The sequence below is a fragment of the Larus michahellis genome, chromosome 4 (assembly GCF_964199755.1).
Source record: "Larus michahellis chromosome 4, bLarMic1.1, whole genome shotgun sequence".
Classification (NCBI taxonomy): Eukaryota; Metazoa; Chordata; class Aves; order Charadriiformes; family Laridae; genus Larus; species Larus michahellis.
The window spans coordinates 48607999-48626351 of record NC_133899.1 but is presented as its reverse complement, the minus strand read 5'-3'; the positions used below and the strand labels follow the sequence as shown (position 1 = coordinate 48626351).

General features: G+C 46.3%; 1 protein-coding gene across 3 annotated transcripts in view; it reads left to right on the top strand.

The window, feature by feature from the left end:
• Positions 1 to 18353, top strand: part of CRY2 (cryptochrome circadian regulator 2) — a 27733-nt gene extending 9380 nt beyond the window's left edge. For all 3 annotated transcript variants that reach the window (XM_074584550.1, XM_074584548.1, XM_074584551.1), the window contains 10 exons: positions 1700 to 1842; positions 9160 to 9344; positions 10695 to 10783; positions 11853 to 11993; positions 12485 to 12796; positions 13875 to 14026; positions 14179 to 14381; positions 14855 to 14944; positions 15456 to 15597; positions 16311 to 18353. In XM_074584550.1, the coding sequence (XP_074440651.1) occupies positions 1700 to 1842; positions 9160 to 9344; positions 10695 to 10783; positions 11853 to 11993; positions 12485 to 12796; positions 13875 to 14026; positions 14179 to 14381; positions 14855 to 14944; positions 15456 to 15595 (1455 nt within the window). In that variant the 3' untranslated portion in view covers positions 15596 to 15597; positions 16311 to 18353. The remainder of the gene's footprint in view (positions 1 to 1699; positions 1843 to 9159; positions 9345 to 10694; positions 10784 to 11852; positions 11994 to 12484; positions 12797 to 13874; positions 14027 to 14178; positions 14382 to 14854; positions 14945 to 15455; positions 15598 to 16310) is intronic.

The window sequence follows — 18353 nt, the reverse complement described above, 5'->3', positions numbered from 1 at the left end:
CGTTGCTATAGGCTAGATACTAAGAGACAAGTCAGCCATGACTTTTCTTCTGTACATCTACAGCAATTTATTGTCATACAGCTTACAGTTTTCTGGTTAGTTGTGCTCTGCTTCCTGTGTGCTACTGTAGGACATAGAGTGGTGGGCTTCTAAAAACTGTAGGAAATACCTGAATTTGAAGTTTTGTATTCTTACCTAAAATATCTGTTAGCCTTAAATGTTTTGGGTTTTTTATTCCATTCCTCTGTTTCAAGGCAGTAATGTGTGTTTCTTCAAGACTAACGCCACCTTTTCCAAGCCTTCTAGCTGATGCTGTCTGTCTCATAAAAGAAAGAAAAGTTTAAAATGAAGCTGTAAAATCACACAGGAGCAGGGCAGGGCCTGGAACCTGTCTGTCTGACCCCTACTCTGAGTTATGGATGCTGTCACGTTCTTATTTTGTAAAAGGAGTGGAAGACCTCTCTGGGATGTACATTCAGTGGTACATAACTGTTCTCTGTCCTTCTAAATATTAATTTTAAGGTTGAACCTGAAAGTTTAGAACAGAAGAGGTCTTGTACAGCTGTTTTCTGCTTCTAAATTCCCTTCCCCATCTTTGGCATTATTTTTTAATGGTCTTTAGTGAAATAATCCCATCTCTTCTTTGCTCTTTGTTTCTGTTTCTTGTTCTGATGTGGAAAAGACTGTCTGGTACATAGAAAGGTGACTTAGACTGTCTCACTTGGGGAATGTAGTTAACATCTTAGTTGTGCAAGGGGGTTTTTTAAGTGTGTCTCAAGATTTCTGACTGTGTTTGACTGAAGTGTTTGTTAAACAAATCTGTGGGCTGCTGCTCTGCTTGATGGATGTCTCGGGAGGGTCGCTGTGGAAACCATTAAACCTCTTCTCATAGGAGTCGTTTTCTGAGGAAAACTAGGCCATAGTCTTTGAGAGCAAACTGTGCCCTGGAAAAGTCTGGAAGAGGCTGAATGCTATTTCATAAGGCCTATTCCAGGTAATGTGTGAGGGACCTATTAAAGGTGTGAAGATACAGAATAGGTGCGTGTTATGACTAGTGTGAAATAAGTCCCCAAAGGCAGGACTTTTAATTTAAATCTGAATCGCAGTCTCATACTCTTCTGTGCTGCCATGGTTCATTGGCAGGTTCATTCAGTTGCCATCCTTTGTCCTGTGTTTCCCACTACCCTGTTTTTTGCTGTTTGGCTTGGACGTTGGTCCTCTATTATGTGATGGCTTTAAAGAGACATTGGAAAAAATTGGTTTTACATAATGATAGTGTCCACAGAAAAAAATGGGATTTTGATCAGAACTTGTATTGAAAGAGTTCTCTGAAAAGCTTTCTCTGCAAATGCTATAACAGGATGGTAGGGTTACTTTTAGACAGCATGTGCAACAAAACAAGGTGTTGTTAGGCTTGGAAACTGAGCTGTAACTGAAGAACATCAATACAGAAGAACTTAAACTTCCTCTTCCGCGTTTTAAACCTGACATACAGGAATTTGCGTATGCAATGTTTGCTAGAGCTGATAAAATTGTTGATTCTTTGGTTATGTCGACTCTGGACTGCTGTTCCTCACAGGAACCCTCTCTAAGCTTCCAGGACTTAACACTGGCCAGGAATTCTGACATCCTTGTTTGTAATTCTGCTGGTTAGAAAGAGTCTTTTGTTTGACAGCTGTGTGTATTATGTTTCTTGCAGGAATGGGGAGTCACTCGTCTCACCTTTGAATACGACTCAGAGCCGTTTGGTAAGGAGAGAGATGCAGCTATCGTCAAACTGGCCAAGGAGGCTGGCGTGGAGGTGGTGATAGAGAATTCCCACACCCTCTATGACCTGGACAGGTACGGGGAGAGCAAGGGCAGAGGTGCTGCCCGGGCTAGGCTGGGATTGTCACGTCGGGGAAGACTTCAGTCTCCTCCATTACGTTGATTGCTGTCATCCTGTGTGAGCCTACCAGGTGTCGACAGGATTACTCTGCGCATTCGCACTTTTGATTAGAGCACGCCAAAGCGCTGACAGTGATGTGAATGTACAGAAAGGTGTTGCCTCAAGCTTATTAAAGTGTATGTGACGGTCATTTAAGTTGCTCAGCTGTGTCCTATTGATTGTTCTCCTTGAGTGTGTCCTCACGGCGTGGACTGCTTTTTTTTGCTTCATTGTAATAAAGATAGTTGAGCTGTTGTCTCAAACAGGTTATGAAGGCAGGGCTTTTAACTGATGGATGTGCCAGGACAGCTGGAAGAAGTAGAACAAGGTAGATTTGGGCAAACGTACCTTATTCTAAAATCTGAATGCCTTGTCTTTGTTGTGTATTTGCTATGGGAGAACCTTGCCTTTATGTTAAGTTTTATGTATTTACTTATATATATAATCTCCATATATATGTAATCTCCTTAAACAGTGGAGACGGTCTTTCTAAGACTCTAAGGTATGCTTGACTTCAGCTATGTTTCAGTACTGTTCTTACAGGCTGCTTGCCTTTTTTTTTTTTTTTTTTTGGCGGGGACGGGGGGAGGGAGATATGACTTGTGCCAGTAATGCTGAATGTAGATTTCCTCCTATAAATCTTTAGCATTCATAATTTCCTATGGAAAGGAGCTTTGCAGTTAGCACATGCTGTGTGGAAATGTTTGTTTTCAGAGTAGGGGGGATTCTTCTTGAACCTGTCTTGTGAGCAGACACTGTTTTCTAATTTTTGCGTTAGAAGAGATCATTAATACCTATTACATCCTCATCTCTTCAATGTCACTGCCCCTCACATCTTTCCTCATGTCAGCTTTGTCTTTTCCAAGGTGGAGAGTCCTAATTTACATAAGTTTCCAGGTGAAATCTGTTCCATATCTCTTCTAAGTTTTGTCACCTTTATACTTCTGGGTATTTCTAGAGACGTAGAGCAGTGGTGAAAACCGTAGCTAGTGTTCAAAATATAGGAGCAACTTGCATTTGCATAATGCTATAATGGCTATAATGTTTCCTGTCTTCTCCTAATAGTTGCTAGCATTCTTTTTGCTTTTTCTGGGTGCTGCTGAACACTAAACTGATGTCTCAGAGCTTCCTTCCAGAATGGTCATAACTATTTGGGAGGCTGCTACTATATAAGTAAGTTTAAGATTGCATAGCCATGCATATGGGGAAACAACATGACCAATGCTGCGTTTCATCTGATATTTTTGTCAGCTCGTCATGTGGTGTATAGGGAAATTTTTAAGTTGCTTTTCATTTTTAGCTATCCCAGATAGCTTCTAACATCAGTAAATTTTATCATCATGCCCTATTTTGTCCCTTCCCAGATAATTTATGAGTAATGTTGAGCAGCACAAGCTCTAGCTCAGCTCTGTGTAGGATTTCTCCTTCTGTTGTAGGATTCCAACTCTATCCTGTATATCAAAGAATTTTCTGTCTGCAGGAACCTTTTCCTTTTTCCCAGTCTGTCTTGGTTTCTTTAGAAATTTTCAGTGAGGGATCTAGTCAGATGGATTCTGAAAATCCAGGTAGAGTATAGCAACTGAATCTCCCTTGCACCAGGCTTAAATGTCACTAATAGATTTTGAGGGACAACTTCTCTTTACCAAGGCCAAATTAACCCTCCAGCATATTGCATATACCCATGCATTCACTTATTCCATTAGCATTTTCTACCCATCTGCCTAATGCACATATCAGACTTTCTATTCTGTCATCCCCCTGATGCCCTTGAAATGCTTTTTAAATCTAGAGTCATATTTGCTTTTTTTTTTCCTCATAATATTGGGACAATTTTAAGGCAGTGTTAATGTGCAGCAGTAATTAGTTTGGGTGTTTCTTAATGTCCTTTATAACTCCGGGGTGAATCCTTGCTGGTCCTGAAAGCTGTTGCTGTTCAAACATAGCTTTGTTTTGTGGTGTTTCTTCCTTACCTCGCAGTCTTTGACACCTCCTGATTCGTTTCCTTAAAGAGATTCGGAATGGCAGCCTCCGAATTCACTATGAAAACCTCCATAGTGAATACACATGCAAAACTAAATGCATGGATTTTTGCTGTGGTGTTAGTCTCTGCTTTTTTTAAGACTTGATCACCTCTTGGCCCTATAAATATCCTGGAGTGTCTGTAAAGGGATTTTACTTTTTTATCGTTACTTATTTTTACTTATTTATGTTTGGGTTTGGTGTTGTTTTTTTTTTAAGGTTTCTTAAGCTTTCATTTGGATTGGGAGGTGCAAGGAGGCTGCTTTTGTGGCTTTTAATTTAACCTACCGGTTTGCGTTTTTTCTGTCTTTATTTGGCTTTCATTTTTCTGAAGAACTTTGCCTTCTATTATCTTTGATGATGCTGTTCTTTAATTATTTTGACTTTTGTGATCTTTCTGAAATATTTTTTGGTGGATTGTGTGCATTTGTTGAACTTTTTTTCCCCAACGTCATCTTCAAATCATCCCCATGTTGCCTGTCAGTGTTTTACATCTCAGCTTGTTCTTTTTGCTTAGCACGCTTGCTTATGTTTATGCGTTTCTCTTCTTGTAACAAAAGCCATTATGGTATTGTTCCTTCTGGGGGCATGTTAAATTGATGCATGCCAAAGTCATGCTTAGAGCAGGCCAGTGATAACTAACATTTTCAGCTATACCTTAGTGCTGCCTAAGACCAAATAATGAATTGCCTTTCCTTGTGCGTTCCTGATTAATTATTCCATGGAGTAGTCATTTATGGCAACTAGAAAACTGGTTTTTGGCAGGCAGTGGGGTGTGACAGCTCCCCAGTCTGTGTGGAGGCAGTTGAAGTCTCCAGTTACTCTGACATTTCCTGGTTCTTGGCATCTGAGATTTCTCAGCAGGTGGTAATACAGTTCTAATACTGTATTTCTCCTGGAAGCCTTTCTCAGAGTATATCGCTCTCCAGTTGTGTTACCCAGTCTTTTAACTCATGGTATGTGTTGTCCCTCTTCAGCCTCCTGTTTTCCTGCATAATTAGTAACCTGGTGGTAGTGTCCTACTTCTCATCTTTCTTTAATCAAGTTTCTGACAAGATTGTCAAGCCTGGTTTTGAACAATTTATACTAATCTTTCACTTCTACATAAACGATTCCAGGAGTCCTTCTCTTGTCCCCTGCACTGTATTCCTGGTACCACTAGCCCCTTTTAAACATTCACAAAGATCCTGTTCAGTTAACTTGTGAATTTGACCAGTTCTACCCAGTAGGAAGATTACAATATGCTCCTTGTTGGCACTGCCAGCATAGCTGTGTGATTGTCAGAGCATCTTTCCCCTCCTCTCCCCCAAAACAAGGAGAGGGCTATAGAAAATCAGCGTCAGTGCTGGAAAATGCTCCTAAGAAAATATATGAATTCCTAGTCAAGATTAGCGATGTTCAGATTGTAGAAGTCAGACACAAAAGATAATCTCTTGGCTATCAGCTTAGTCTGCTCAAAGCCTTTACTTGACAATTATTCTGTCTGACAACTTCCAGCTGACAGGTTGTTTTGTCCCTTCTCTGGATCTGCCTGTTTTCTCCTCCTTAGGATCTAAATCCTCTGTAGTCTGCTTGCTGATGGTCAGCATTGTGGTTTCTGTAATCCTGGGCAGGCCTGGGTTGTTCAGGGCGAGTGGTTTACGTCAGAAAAGAACACTGTGAGCTTGTATGTTTGTAGCATGCATCAGGAGCAGCTCTTCCTCAAATATTTTAGCCTAAGGCTGAAGTCATAGTTAAATGCACTTTAATAGGAGCATTAACTAACTTAAAGGAACCAAACACTGGGGAAACGTGCATTCCTTGCTGGTTCTGCAGTTCATAATTACACTATGCCAAAAAAGTAGTGTATTTCCATCTAGGAAGGTTAAGTCAAACTTCTGCCTGCCAGATCTTGTTATCCTTGTCTGTCTTGCATGGTGCTCCAGTGTCAGGTGTTTTCCCCCTGCGCTGATACTTAACCTGTCATCAAGTCAATTCTTCATCTTTCATGTGCTCATGTCTGTGTGATTCTGTGGAAGATGAATTGTTTATCCCTTCTCCAGCATCTGTTGTGTGGAGTATCTGTTGGTTATCTCTCCATTTCCTCTTTGAATCTGTAGAAATACCCCTTGTCTTATGTACACATAGCCTTAGCCGAGCTCTCTGGAGCGAGGCTTTAGATCTGAGCAATTGCATAAGCTGGCGGGGCTAACTAGTCTGTGTGCATTGGTAGCGGGGCGCGTTGTAGAGCAGCCTGCATGCCAAGTGCTGGCAGCCAGCTCTTCCTCACGCAAGGAAGCCGCGGGGGGAGCACATTCAGTCCCTTGCAGGAACTGGGCCTGAAGTGTCAGGTTTTTGAGACGAGCAGCCTTCCCTAGCCCTGTAGCCATCCTGCTGGGGCACTGCTGTGAGGATGTGAGTCAGAAGCTGACCCCCGTGGGGGTGTGCATTCAGAGTCTGCAGACGTTCTGCTTTCGCAGGTGACTGACTGTGGCATACCTTGAAATCCTGGCAGCACCAGAATGGTGTTTGGTCAGGTTTTGGTTGCCTGCTGTCTTGAGGTAAAGTGTGACTGATGATCAAAAAGATCCTCATAACTTCTGGCATCCAGATGCTACTGTCAGGTAGCGCTGAGTGGTATATTGCTAGTCTGGCCATTTTTATGTGTGTTAGCTAACACCAGAAAGCTTAGGTTTTGTATGATGAATATAGTGATTCTGCTTTTCTCCGTTCCGCTTCAAGAAAACTAGAAGAATAACTGCCACGTGTAGTCTGAGAGTTACGCTGGGGGAGACAGGTGAAATGGGAGTATTAAATCCTGGGGAGGGTCCTCCCTTTTTCTGACATTGGGCAAAATCCTGTGAGATTGTACTGCCTGGGTTAGAAGATCAGTAGGAGGAAGGAAAGGGCTCCTGCTAGGGGGGCTTCCTGTACAAATCTTTGTACAGAAAGCTGAACAGCACTACAGTACCTAGTATGTATTGTACATACCGTACAATATCATACAATACCCAATATTTGATACTTCTTTTCATGGGAGTATTGTGAAAGGTTCAAATTTTGTTGCATAATGCCAGTGTCAGGTGCTGTGACATGTGCAAATTGTCCTAGTCCTCTCTCTCAAAGATTCGTGTCACAGATCCAATAACTGTCTGTTTAGGAATTTAGGAGCCTGTACTAGGTAACTTCACTCAAATTCGCGTTCTGGAGGATGTCAAATACATACGCTCCACCTGTGAGTCACAGCAATTTGCTCCGAGTAGCTGTCTGTTTGCAAAAGTTTCGGCTGCGGATCTGGGAGGTGGTGTGATAGTGTGGATTTCAGTGTGATAGCGTGGATCTCGGACTGAGCTGCAGCCTCAGCACATCCGTGGAAGAGGACTGAAACAAGAGGCAGTGTTAAAGAAGTGGCTTCCCCTCCCCCATCCCGAGCACCTCAGGACAAACACGGTGCGGCTTTGTCACGTTTTTGCTTCCAAGCTCTGAACTGCTGTGGAACCAACAGCTTCTCCAGAGTGCTGGAACTGTAAATGCCTTGCTTCTCTTCCAGCAGCAATGCCGATTTTCTGCGGGTCTCTGTGAGCTGATGGGCTCGTCTGGGGGCTCAGTGCTCAGAGCAAGCCCCAGAGAAGATCGTGGTGGGTAGTACCGGTGTGAGTGTGTGTTCTCTTGCCATCTCTGGGGCGGTACGCGGAGACAGCTGGCCAAAAAGTGCGTGTGTGAAAGCAGAGGAGATGCTCTCTGGTAGGAAGGTACAGGACAGAGCGCATTGCCTGTAAGGCTCCCCTCACTGCACTTGCTTGAAGTGGTGTCAGAGCGCGCTGTGCCCACGCTGTGCCCACGCTGTGCCCATGTTTACAGCCTCGCACTAGAAATGCAGTGTTTGCGCATCCTGACCGCCGCCCCCGCGCCCCGTTCATTAGTGTCTCTTTCTCCCAGTGTTTCCAATTTGCGAGGGCAAAAACGGGAGGAAACAGCAGGAAGCTTCATTTTTAACCTTGGCGATCTCGCTGCCGGTTGTAAAGGCCGCCCTTCCCCGGCTGGCGGTGTGTAGGCGGTCGGGGCTCCCGGCCGGCGCCTGGCCTAGATGTCGGCGGTGCGGGCGATGCGGGGCCGGCGTTCCACGCTGCCCGCGCTGCGCTCGGCGGGGCGGGGAGCCGGGTCACCGCCGAGCACACGTGAGGGAGGGCTCAGGGCCCGGGAAGGCCCCGGGCCGGCGTGTCGCTCCTCCCCGCTACACGTGCGGCTTCTGCGGGGGGGGAAGGGAAGGCACATGGCGTCCGCCGAAACACTCGGCCCTAAGCCCAGCCCCTTGCATAAGCTGTTGACTGTAACGGGTGGGGAAGGCCGCTCTGCTGCAGCTCCCGTGTGAGCTCTGGGGTTGGCTGCCTCAACTTTATGTAATGCTGGCCATCCCTGTGCTGTCTGCTTTGCTGTTAACTCCTTCCTCTCCCTGCGGGAGGGAGGGTTAGAAATGGCACCTTTCATGCTGGGGAAGCTTACCATGGCCAGGGGCTACTGGGCTTCTCAAAGCTCTCTGTCCCAGGAAAAATAAGACTGCATGGCCCTAGCAGGCTGTGGATGCTTAGTGAAGTAGAGGAATGGGGAACTGTGGCTGCCTTTTCCGTAGCATGATCTGACACAGGTGAATAGCATGAGATGGGTCTACTCGTGACCTTATGGCATGGGGGATGATGGTGATTTCTCTAATCACGGGAGAGAGGAATGACGCAAACTGGGATTTGTCTCATCTGAGATAAGTGGAGGAGGGGTCACTAACAGGCTGGACTTTTGTGTCAGACCAGGAGGAAGTAAGGTCACAATCAGGTTAGGATATCACACGGTGTCAGGGGAACATATGCAGGTCTGGCATTTGCCATCTTGAGGAGACAGAAAGGCAGTAATCAGATTGAGATTTCGTACCGGGGTCTGATGAAGAGCTCTGGGAGAGAAATGCGATGCTAAGCCTGATTCAGATGGAGCTGTTTTGTTTTATTCCCATGGAAATGAATTAGTATGTGGGGTTTTGTTTTCTGGTGTGTCTTAGGATTTTGTTTGTTCTTAATATCCCTTTGAGGGATGCATCAAGTGGAAGGTAGATCTATAAGGATTTCTGTATCCAAAGTAAAAGGCTATCCTGAGCAGATATAGTGGCATGCAGTTTGGCTGTCATTTCCTTATTTCTTCTGTGGTAGTCAGGCTGTGTTGTTTCACTGTGCTTATTTTGTCTCCAGAATAATTGAGCTGAATGGCCACAAGCCACCCCTCACCTACAAGCGCTTCCAGGCCATCATTAGCCGTATGGAGCTCCCAAAGAAGCCGGTGAGCACCGTAATGAGCCAGCAGATGGAGGGATGTAAAGTGGACATCCAGGAGAACCATGATGATGTGTATGGGGTCCCGTCCCTGGAAGAGCTGGGTATGTGTTGAGAGTGAAGGCAAGGGTTAACTGCCAGCTGAAACGGGATCTAGTGAAACTGTTCCTGATGGCTGGCATGTGCCCAGGACAACTCCAGTGTTCTCCTCTGACCTGGGCTGCCCCTAGCCATAGAAGCAGCCTAATGTTTTCAGCGAGGCTGGACCTCATGAAAATAGGCTGCTGTCCCTTGCGCTACTGTCGATGCACAGCATCCCCTTTAGCATTGCTCTGAAGTGCTTTGCATCTGTCTTTATGTTCTCTGCTATACTGAGCATGTAACCACTGTATCAGTGTCTCATGTCCTCGCCAGCTGCTTTCCTCCTACTGCCATCCCTGACATGTTGTGTAACAGACATGAAGAGGTAAACTAACTGTGTACCAGGCTTAGATCATATAATTCAGTTATTGCCAAGCAGCACCAATTTGGCAGCTTAGCAAGACAAAAGATATTACAGAAACTTCTTTCACTCATCCTGCTGTGCCTTATGGTCTTGTACTTTTCTTGGAGAAGGAGAATGAATAGAGAGCTGAGGCATGAGGAATGCAAGGCCGACATCAGGGAAGTGAATTTAAATGCAAGGGAAGAAAGGATTAATGCAGAATACTGTCTGCATTTGTGTGACTGAAGGCTCCATACTTTACAGGAACTTTATACCAACTTTATAGGAATATCACCTTGTACCTTAAGGCACAGTTTCAGCAGCCATGTAAAAATGGAGGACTTTACAACAGGAGTATCCTAAGGCTTGCAGTCCTGGGTAGATCTGCTGCCTTTGTTGTCTGGCCTAATGCGAGACTGCCTGCAAGCTTACACTGCTCTGCTTGCTGCCAGGGGAGGCTCCTCTGTCAGCTCAGAGCAGTGCAGGGCAACTGCATTATTACTTCCCCTTTTGCATCAGTTCTTCGACACTAATCCAGTGCCTTCCCCAGCACCCAGTCTCAGCAGAATAGGAGCCTTACAAGGAGCAGCTAGGCTCTCTAGTGAGCTGCTGGTGTCCGTGGCAAGGTGTTTTGTACAGCAGAGCAGTGGAGCAGATGTGCCTTTGCCAGCTGCTCTGGCCTTTGGAGCAGAGCCCTGTGGGTAGTGCTGACACACAAGAGAGAGTGTTGGCCTATGAACGATGGGGAAGCTCCCCAGAAAGCTGCCTGAAGCATTGCAGGGTGAGGCCCTTGTGTCATGAGCAGGCTCTCTCTGTTCCACATGATTTGCCTGCTGTAGAAGGACTAGAGCAGCAAGTAAGCCACGTTAGGCAACTGCAGTGTGTAGTATCTTGCTGTTATTAATGCTTAATCCCGTCTATACTCTTTGTCTAAGCGTTGCTTCAAATCTTACAAAGTTCTTTCCCTCAGGCTTTCCTACGGATGGTCTTGCCCCAGCAGTTTGGCAAGGAGGGGAGACAGAAGCCTTGGCGCGGCTGGATAAACACCTGGAAAGAAAGGTAACCCCTGTTATTTAAGTGGCGATTCTTGCAGGCTGTGCCTCCAAACAAAAAATGTTGAGCATTGGCCATTGCTCTGTTTCCCTGCTCTTCCTAGCAACTATCACAGCATTCAGCTCTGGAAGGGGTGTTTGGTATTGTTGGAATACTCCTGTGATCTTGCGTTGTTTGTGGAGCAGGGAGCTACTGGGCTTCCTCAGACCCAAAGAAGCAGAGCTGTATATTAATTATGCTGCTGTTTGAAGCACATAGGATTCTTTCCCTTGTTTCTGCCCCTCAGTTTCCTTTAGAGGAGTGCAAACTTGGAAACCCTTGTTCTAAGTTGCTCAGTCCTTCCTGCACACTCCACACCATCTTGTTTTGTCTTTAGCTCGGGTATTGATGTGAGTACATGCTCATAAAAGAATGCCTGCCCCTTGTACATCACCCTCTTAGTATGGTGTCTCACTGTCTGGCATTCCTTGAGTCCCTTGCTGAAATGCTCACATTTTTTCTGTGTGGCATGTGTTCTTGATATAGTGCACAAGGCAAACAATTTCAGAGTAATGAGAGATTACCCAACTGCAGAGGCGTGACTCATTTTTAACCAGTTTGTATCTTTTTCATGCTGGGTATCTTGGTGGCAGTTGTAGACATCAAAGCATAAATTCTTGTGCTGAAGGGGGAATAAACAGTCAACATAATACTCCACAAAAAGGTCTGAAATTCCACAATTTTCTTGTTTAGTGTGTGGACTGTGATAGACATACCTGGACATAAAAAACTGCCCTAGCTTGGGTCCTTAGAAGCTCTCAGGGTTATTAGCTCCTGCATGCAAAGCAAACTTAGTCCGTTTTGTGGCCAAAATGACTAACTGTGTTAAATCCTGGAGCAAAAGTTTTGCATTTCTTGAATGAGATGTGGGGGTTGGGATTGTCCACTTGAGAACTCTCCTGGTGGTGGTTGGAGGTGAATAGAAGAGACTCTGCTGTCAGACCCGAGTGGCCTCACCACCTGCACAGAGGCCTGCCCTTAGCAGTGTCACACAAATTTGGGGTCTTTTTGGCTCGTTTCTCCTGAATATGTCTAGGCATGGGTTGCAAATTACGAAAGACCAAGGATGAACGCCAATTCATTGCTGGCCAGCCCTACAGGACTCAGTCCCTACCTGCGTTTTGGCTGCTTGTCCTGCCGCCTGTTTTACTATCGTCTCTGGGAGCTGTATAAGAAGGTAAGACACAAGGTTCATCTGGAGAACAGGCTGATTTTGAGCATAGCATGATGCTGGTTCCCAGTGTGCCAGAACAGCTGCAAAAGTTACTGTTGCCTCCTTTGTGTTAGACTGTTGGGCTAAGCTTGTTGCTATTGCAGAAGAGGCTCTCGGGTAAGGAAAAGCAATTCTCCTGTCTATAGTCAAGCAAACCTTAAACCTGCCAGTACCCTGTTCTTCAATCTGGACTCCTGTGTCGTGAGCCATGTAGAGCTTTTTGCTGTTAGTTTTGGGTCATTCAAGTCTCTTGTCAGCGTACTGAGCAAGCTAAAAGCAGCACTAACTTTACTGTCTGGGCTTTATGGTGAAGGATCGTCTTGAACTGAGTTCCTTCATGGCAGTTGTCGGTAACTGGCTTGGGAATTGTGTATAAATGCATGGGTGGCTTACAGCTCAGCTTAATGAAGCCAGTCCTCCCCTGCTTGTGAATACCCTTGTTTCCTCCTCCACAGGTAAAGCGAAACAGCACGCCACCCCTCTCTCTGTATGGGCAGCTTCTGTGGCGGGAGTTTTTCTACACAGCAGCCACAAACAACCCGAAGTTCGATCGTATGGAGGGGAACCCCATCTGCATCCAAATCCCCTGGGACAGGAACCCTGAAGCCTTGGCAAAGTGGGCAGAGGGCAAGACAGGCTTCCCTTGGATCGATGCAATCATGACCCAACTGAGGCAGGAAGGGTGGATCCACCATCTGGCCAGGCACGCGGTGGCCTGCTTCCTGACCAGGGGCGACCTCTGGATCAGCTGGGAGTCAGGAGTCAGGGTGAGTCTGGCATTTCCAGAGGCTTGCAGGAGGCCTTAAGGAAAACAGTCTCCCTGGTACTCGCTGCAAGGATAGGCATACAGGTATGGCTTTTGCTTTGCACGTAAGAGTTGCGTGGAAGAGAGGATTTGCCAGCGGGCTCTTGGCCTGACAACAGCCTGACTTCCTTCTGCCCTCTACCATGAGGCTCTGACAGTGTCAAGTGTCTCCAGTAACCATAATTAAATGTTAGTGGGACCCACTGGTAAATATGGACTGGGGTTTTGGGGGCTTTTTTATTTTTTTTTAAAAAGTTCTCTCAGTCCATCTGTTTTGTTTGCAAATTGAATGTCACTTTATAACTGGACCTTTTTCCTCATTGTATAATCCATCACCGTGCCGGTCAGGGAACGCTCCATGACTGTGAAATCTGAATCTAGAGTCTCTCAAGGAAAGAGGTAAAAGACCCTCCTCTTGGGCCGTCTGAAGGGACAGGCAGCTCGAACCTATCCAGTGTACATATTGCCCTACGCAAAAAGTGGAGGCAGGGGCATCTTGTCACAAAGCTGACAAAGCATAGCATAGCTGGAAGTGCATCATGGGGTCAGATGCTAAAAGCGCAGTGTCTGTACATGGATGTGAACGAGTTATTGCTGAAACCCATCTGCCTCTCCGTGGCGGTGTGCTCTGGGACCTTCAGAGGGGTTCTTCCTTCTTGCTTTGGTGCTTGTTCTTCTGTGCAGCATCTTCCTGCTTCCCACTGTTGGTGCTTTGCACTTGTTACGCCTCCCAGGTTAGGATCAATACCCAGGGCTTGCTGCAACACTAGGTAGTGATTTAGTCTGTAGCTGTGTGAGAGAGAAGCCAGCACTTTATCAGCATGAGCAGACGCTGCCTCCCTATGTGAAAGCATCAGGAAGGGAGATATATTGACCGGGCAACTGGCTTCAGCCAGCAGATTGCCTCTTTGCGGCTCCTCTGGTTTCTAGGAGCTGTTCGTACAGCTCAGTGCCTGCCATTTGGAATAGCAGCTTGGGTCTTCCTGCCACAAAGTCTTGCCTGGAGAAGCTCTCACTGTCTTTTCCTCCAATTGCTGCAGGTATTTGACGAACTGTTGCTGGATGCGGATTTCAGCGTAAATGCAGGCAGCTGGATGTGGCTTTCATGCAGTGCGTTCTTCCAGCAGTTCTTCCACTGTTACTGCCCCGTGGGCTTTGGACGTCGCACAGACCCCAGTGGTGACTATGTTAAGTAAGTGATGTGACTGGAGCTTCTTTCTTGCTCCATCTGTGAGGCTAAATTGTTCAGTAGCTGACAAGTGCATGGCGCTTTCTGTACATTGTGAATACTGCATTGCTGCGCTTGCCAAGTGGTGGCTGTGCATCTTTTTACTTGTGTTGCAGGAGGTATCTGCCCAAACTAAAGGGTTTCCCCTCACGATATATCTATGAACCATGGAATGCCCCAGAGTCTGTGCAGAAGGCAGCCAAGTGCATCATTGGGGTGGACTACCCCAAACCCATGGTGAACCACGCAGAGACCAGCCGACTGAACATCGAACGCATGAAGCAGATTTACCAGCAGCTGTCGCGCTATAGGGGGCTCTGTAAGTACCAACAATTGCAAAAGATTTTGTCTTTAATAGAAGATAAAATGCTGAGAGGAGAACTCATGGTTTAAAATAGGTAGCAGTGGTCTCTCTGGCCAGTCCTTGCAAGAGGAAGCAATCCCTGCCCAATCTGCTCAGTTGGTTTCCAGGGAGAGCTCCATTGAGCTCTTGGACCGGTAAGAGTGGGGTTTGATTAGTTTTGAGAGCTGCTGATGGCACGGCACCATTCACGTGCCACCAATGGTCCAGTTCACTTAGGGGAAAAAACAGGCAGAGCATCCTAAATAAATATACTGCTGGATCAGTGTCTGTCTGTGGCCAGCACTGGGTGATCGCAGCTCGGAACTCATCCTGCTTTGGTATATGGATGCGCTAGTTGGTGATCACTAAGGTGTTTCCATATGAAAGGCTTCTCCCGCCTCCAGGTGTGTTTTTTGTTTCTTAACTATGATCCTCCTGCCTTTCTCTAGGTTTACTTGCATCAGTCCCTTCATGTGTGGAAGATCTCAGTGGCCCAGTTGCAGACTCAGCTTCAGGGCAGGGCTGCAGCACCAGTACAGGTGAGTTGGAGCTATTTGTGTGCTTCTGAGAGAGTTTCATGTCAACTTAAAGGCTATGGGCAGGAGAGATCCTTTTCTAATAAGAAGAAGGTGTGTAGCTAGGAAAACATAGATCACATTTATCTTCCTTTAGGCTTTCTTCAGATGTCCCCAGTGAGCCTTTCTTCCTAAAAGGGCTGAAGAATAAGTGAATCTTTTATTGCCTGTATGGGATCATATGCAGCCACTTAAGGGACAAGTGGAGATCACTGTAGGGTTAATAGGGTATAATTAAGCTGTCCTCCATCAGAGGATACTATTTTGTTTGTTCTGGGAGACTTAATTATTGTACTTTTAACAAAGTTGGGGTTTTTTCAAAAGTTTTCAAGGAGGCTGTGGCAACGTCTCTCTCTGTGCCTTGTGCACTGCATATTCTTCTTTCTCCCAGCTCTGTAGCAGGTTAGGCTTGGGTGTATTTGTGAAGAAATCTAAAGGCAGGGGAAATGCTGCAATCACTCTTCTTCCTCAACAGCGATGAGGCTGTCACAAGCAGACCAGGCTTCTCCAAAACGCAAACACGAGGGAGCAGAAGAGCTGTGTGCTGAAGAACTGTACAAACGAGCCAAAGTGACAGGTCTCCCCGCTCCAGAGATCCCTGGCAAGAGTTTATGATTGTGAGTAGTCCCCAGTGTGATCTGGCCTAGGCTACCTTGTTCTGGCAGCTAGCAAGACTCAATCTTACTCGCTCCCTGCATTTTAATGAACAAAATGGACTTTCTTGTGGAGGGAGGTGGCTTCTAACTGTAATTCCATAGCCCTGTAATTTGGCAGTGGTCTGCCCTCTGGTTGTTTTGCTTTTGCTTGACAAGCTGTTAACTCAGTTGTCCAGCAGAGAGCGGTACCCTGTTACTGGAACAATCACAGAGCACAGGTGTTCCTTGGTTTGCTCTAGTGAGGATGCTTCTCCTTCCGCGGAGTGGGTTTGCAGGCAGATTTGCAGATGTGGTGAGGGTATGGGCTGGAGGAGGGGAGAAAGCAGGTCCAGTCATCTGCCTGAAATGCTCCAGGTCCAGGAGGGAAGGAGCTAGTCACACGTTGATAGGACAAGGGGTAATGGTTTTAAACTGAAAGAGGGGAGATTTAGATTAGATATCAGGAAGAAATTTTTACTGTGAAGGTGGTGAGGAAGTGTTCGAGACCAGGCTGGATGGGGCTTTGAGCAACCTGGTCTAGTGGGAGGTGTCCCTGCCCATGGCCGGGGGGTTGGAACTAGATCATCTTTTAAGGTCCCTTCTAACCTGAACCATTCTATGATTCTATATTCTGGCAGCTTTTCAGCACGAGGGGGGAGGTCGTGGCAAATTCTCTCTTTTGCTTTCTCCTACAGCCAGCAACAAGCACCTTGCAAGTGAAGAGTGAGAGTGCTGAAGAGGTGCCCAGAGGAGTAGGGACGGCTGCCACAGAGGGAATGGAACTTGTGATCTGCAACAGAAAATCTGGGGTCTCATATAAATGTGTAATTCCAATAGCTGCCACAAAAGGGCACTGCATTACCTGTGCTTGGGAATATTTGGCTTTCTGGTCTCCAAAGAGCCAAATGTGTCGCTTCTCAGCCATGGCCAAAATCTGCCCACATTTAAGAGGGGCAAGAGGCTTCTATCAGCTTGTTCACTCCCATGTGTATCTTTCTTTTCTGACAATGGATCAGTGCATGTGACTTGATGCATTGAAGTAGGGAGCAGCAGCTATGCATCTCAGAGTAAACATCCTTTCTCATCACTAGTACTAGGCGGTGAGGTGTGCTGTTAATTAAAATTGTAGTAGGAATTGAGAAGGAAGCTGCTACAATGTCAAAAATAGAGTACCCGTCCTACAAGAGAACAGGAAAATCTCAGTATTTCTTTCGTTAGGCTAGACTGACGGGGATATAAATGCTTTCTGAGTAAATCAAGGTGGTAGTCACCTGGGATGGAAACAAAATGAAGGACAACTGTAGCACAAGAACAAAGAGATACAAGCTCTCTATACACTTAAAACTTTCCCTGCAGAAGAACCTCACTGCTGCAAGGTGAGCCATAGGGCTGTTGCCTGAAACAGGCAGCTTTAGAGCAGTTTGGCATGGGAAGGGAGGGACTCTGAGAGAAGGAGAAATTCTTCAGAGGATAAGATCATGCCTTGCTAAGAGTAAAGCAGACTCCCAGAGGCTTGCTGGCCCAAATAATAAAGGAGCTACGCCTGGGCCCTGCACTCTGCAGCATTTCCTTCCCTGAGTGAGCACACTGTCAAATGGAGTGAGTGGTGTCTGGTGTGTAGCCTGCGGAGTGCCTCATGCGGATAGGCGATGTATTTACACATCAGCTCCTTGAAGTGAGTCTTCCTTGGGCTTAGTCCGTTGTCCATTCTGTGTGGATGTTTGCTCTTTCCTGTATTGGCATCTGTGTTTCGAGTTTCTACACAGTGTACTCCTGTACCTGATACCCTGCACACTGCTCCTTCTTGCCATTTGCATTCACGCTGGTGCTTTGTAGTCTAGCAGGACAATTGTGTTGCTGTCCTGGCTATTACACTCCTTGGCCTGCTCCCATTACTTGTCATTTCAACAAGGTGCTGGCAGGGCACCTCTTCTTGCCTTCCCACCCGAGAGGGCAAGGGAGGGTAGTACTATAGAAGAGTCTTTTATGGCGGTTTTCAAGAGGAATTACATCAAGTAGCTAATCCTGTGCAACGGGCTGCTGTTGGCACTCTTTTCATTTGCTGTCCAAAACCTTTTATCCTCACCTGGCACGAATAGTGTGGGGCTAAATGTGAGCTTATGCAACTAACAGGTTGGGGAGCGCAGGAGGTGTCTCCCGCTCTGACTGGGATGATTTGATTGAGTTTTGGAGCCTGTGTTGGAACCCAGAGCAATGGGGCTGCGAATAGAAACTGACTGAAATGTATCTGGGAAACCTGGAGTGGTTGAACTGGGTCTGTGAGTTAATTTATTGAATAGCTAAATAACCTTTCCTTCCCACACCTCTCCCCGCGGCATTAACCCTAGATTCCTTTTCCCAATGGAATCCGTGGGGCAGACTGACCAAGTAAGCAAGAGTCACTTCTCCTGCCCTTACTTTTTTCTAAACTGCTATTCATAGAGTCTGCCTGGTGGATAACCCAGTAATCAACAGGTTTTGTCTCCTTCAGTCTGACCCAGACCTTACTCCCGCTGTCTTGAGGGTAGAAAGGTATAAAGGAGGAGAGACCTCCCCCCTGACCCCCCCCCCCCCCCCGCCCCGCAATCTTCTGCTGCAGAGGGAAGAAAGGGGAAAGATGTGCACTTTGTACACTTAGGTTACAGAAATTGTGACTTCTGTCATTTGGAGAGTTTCATGCTTAGGCAATGGTCTGTAAATATGACTTTTTTTTATATATATAAATGTCTTTAACCCTC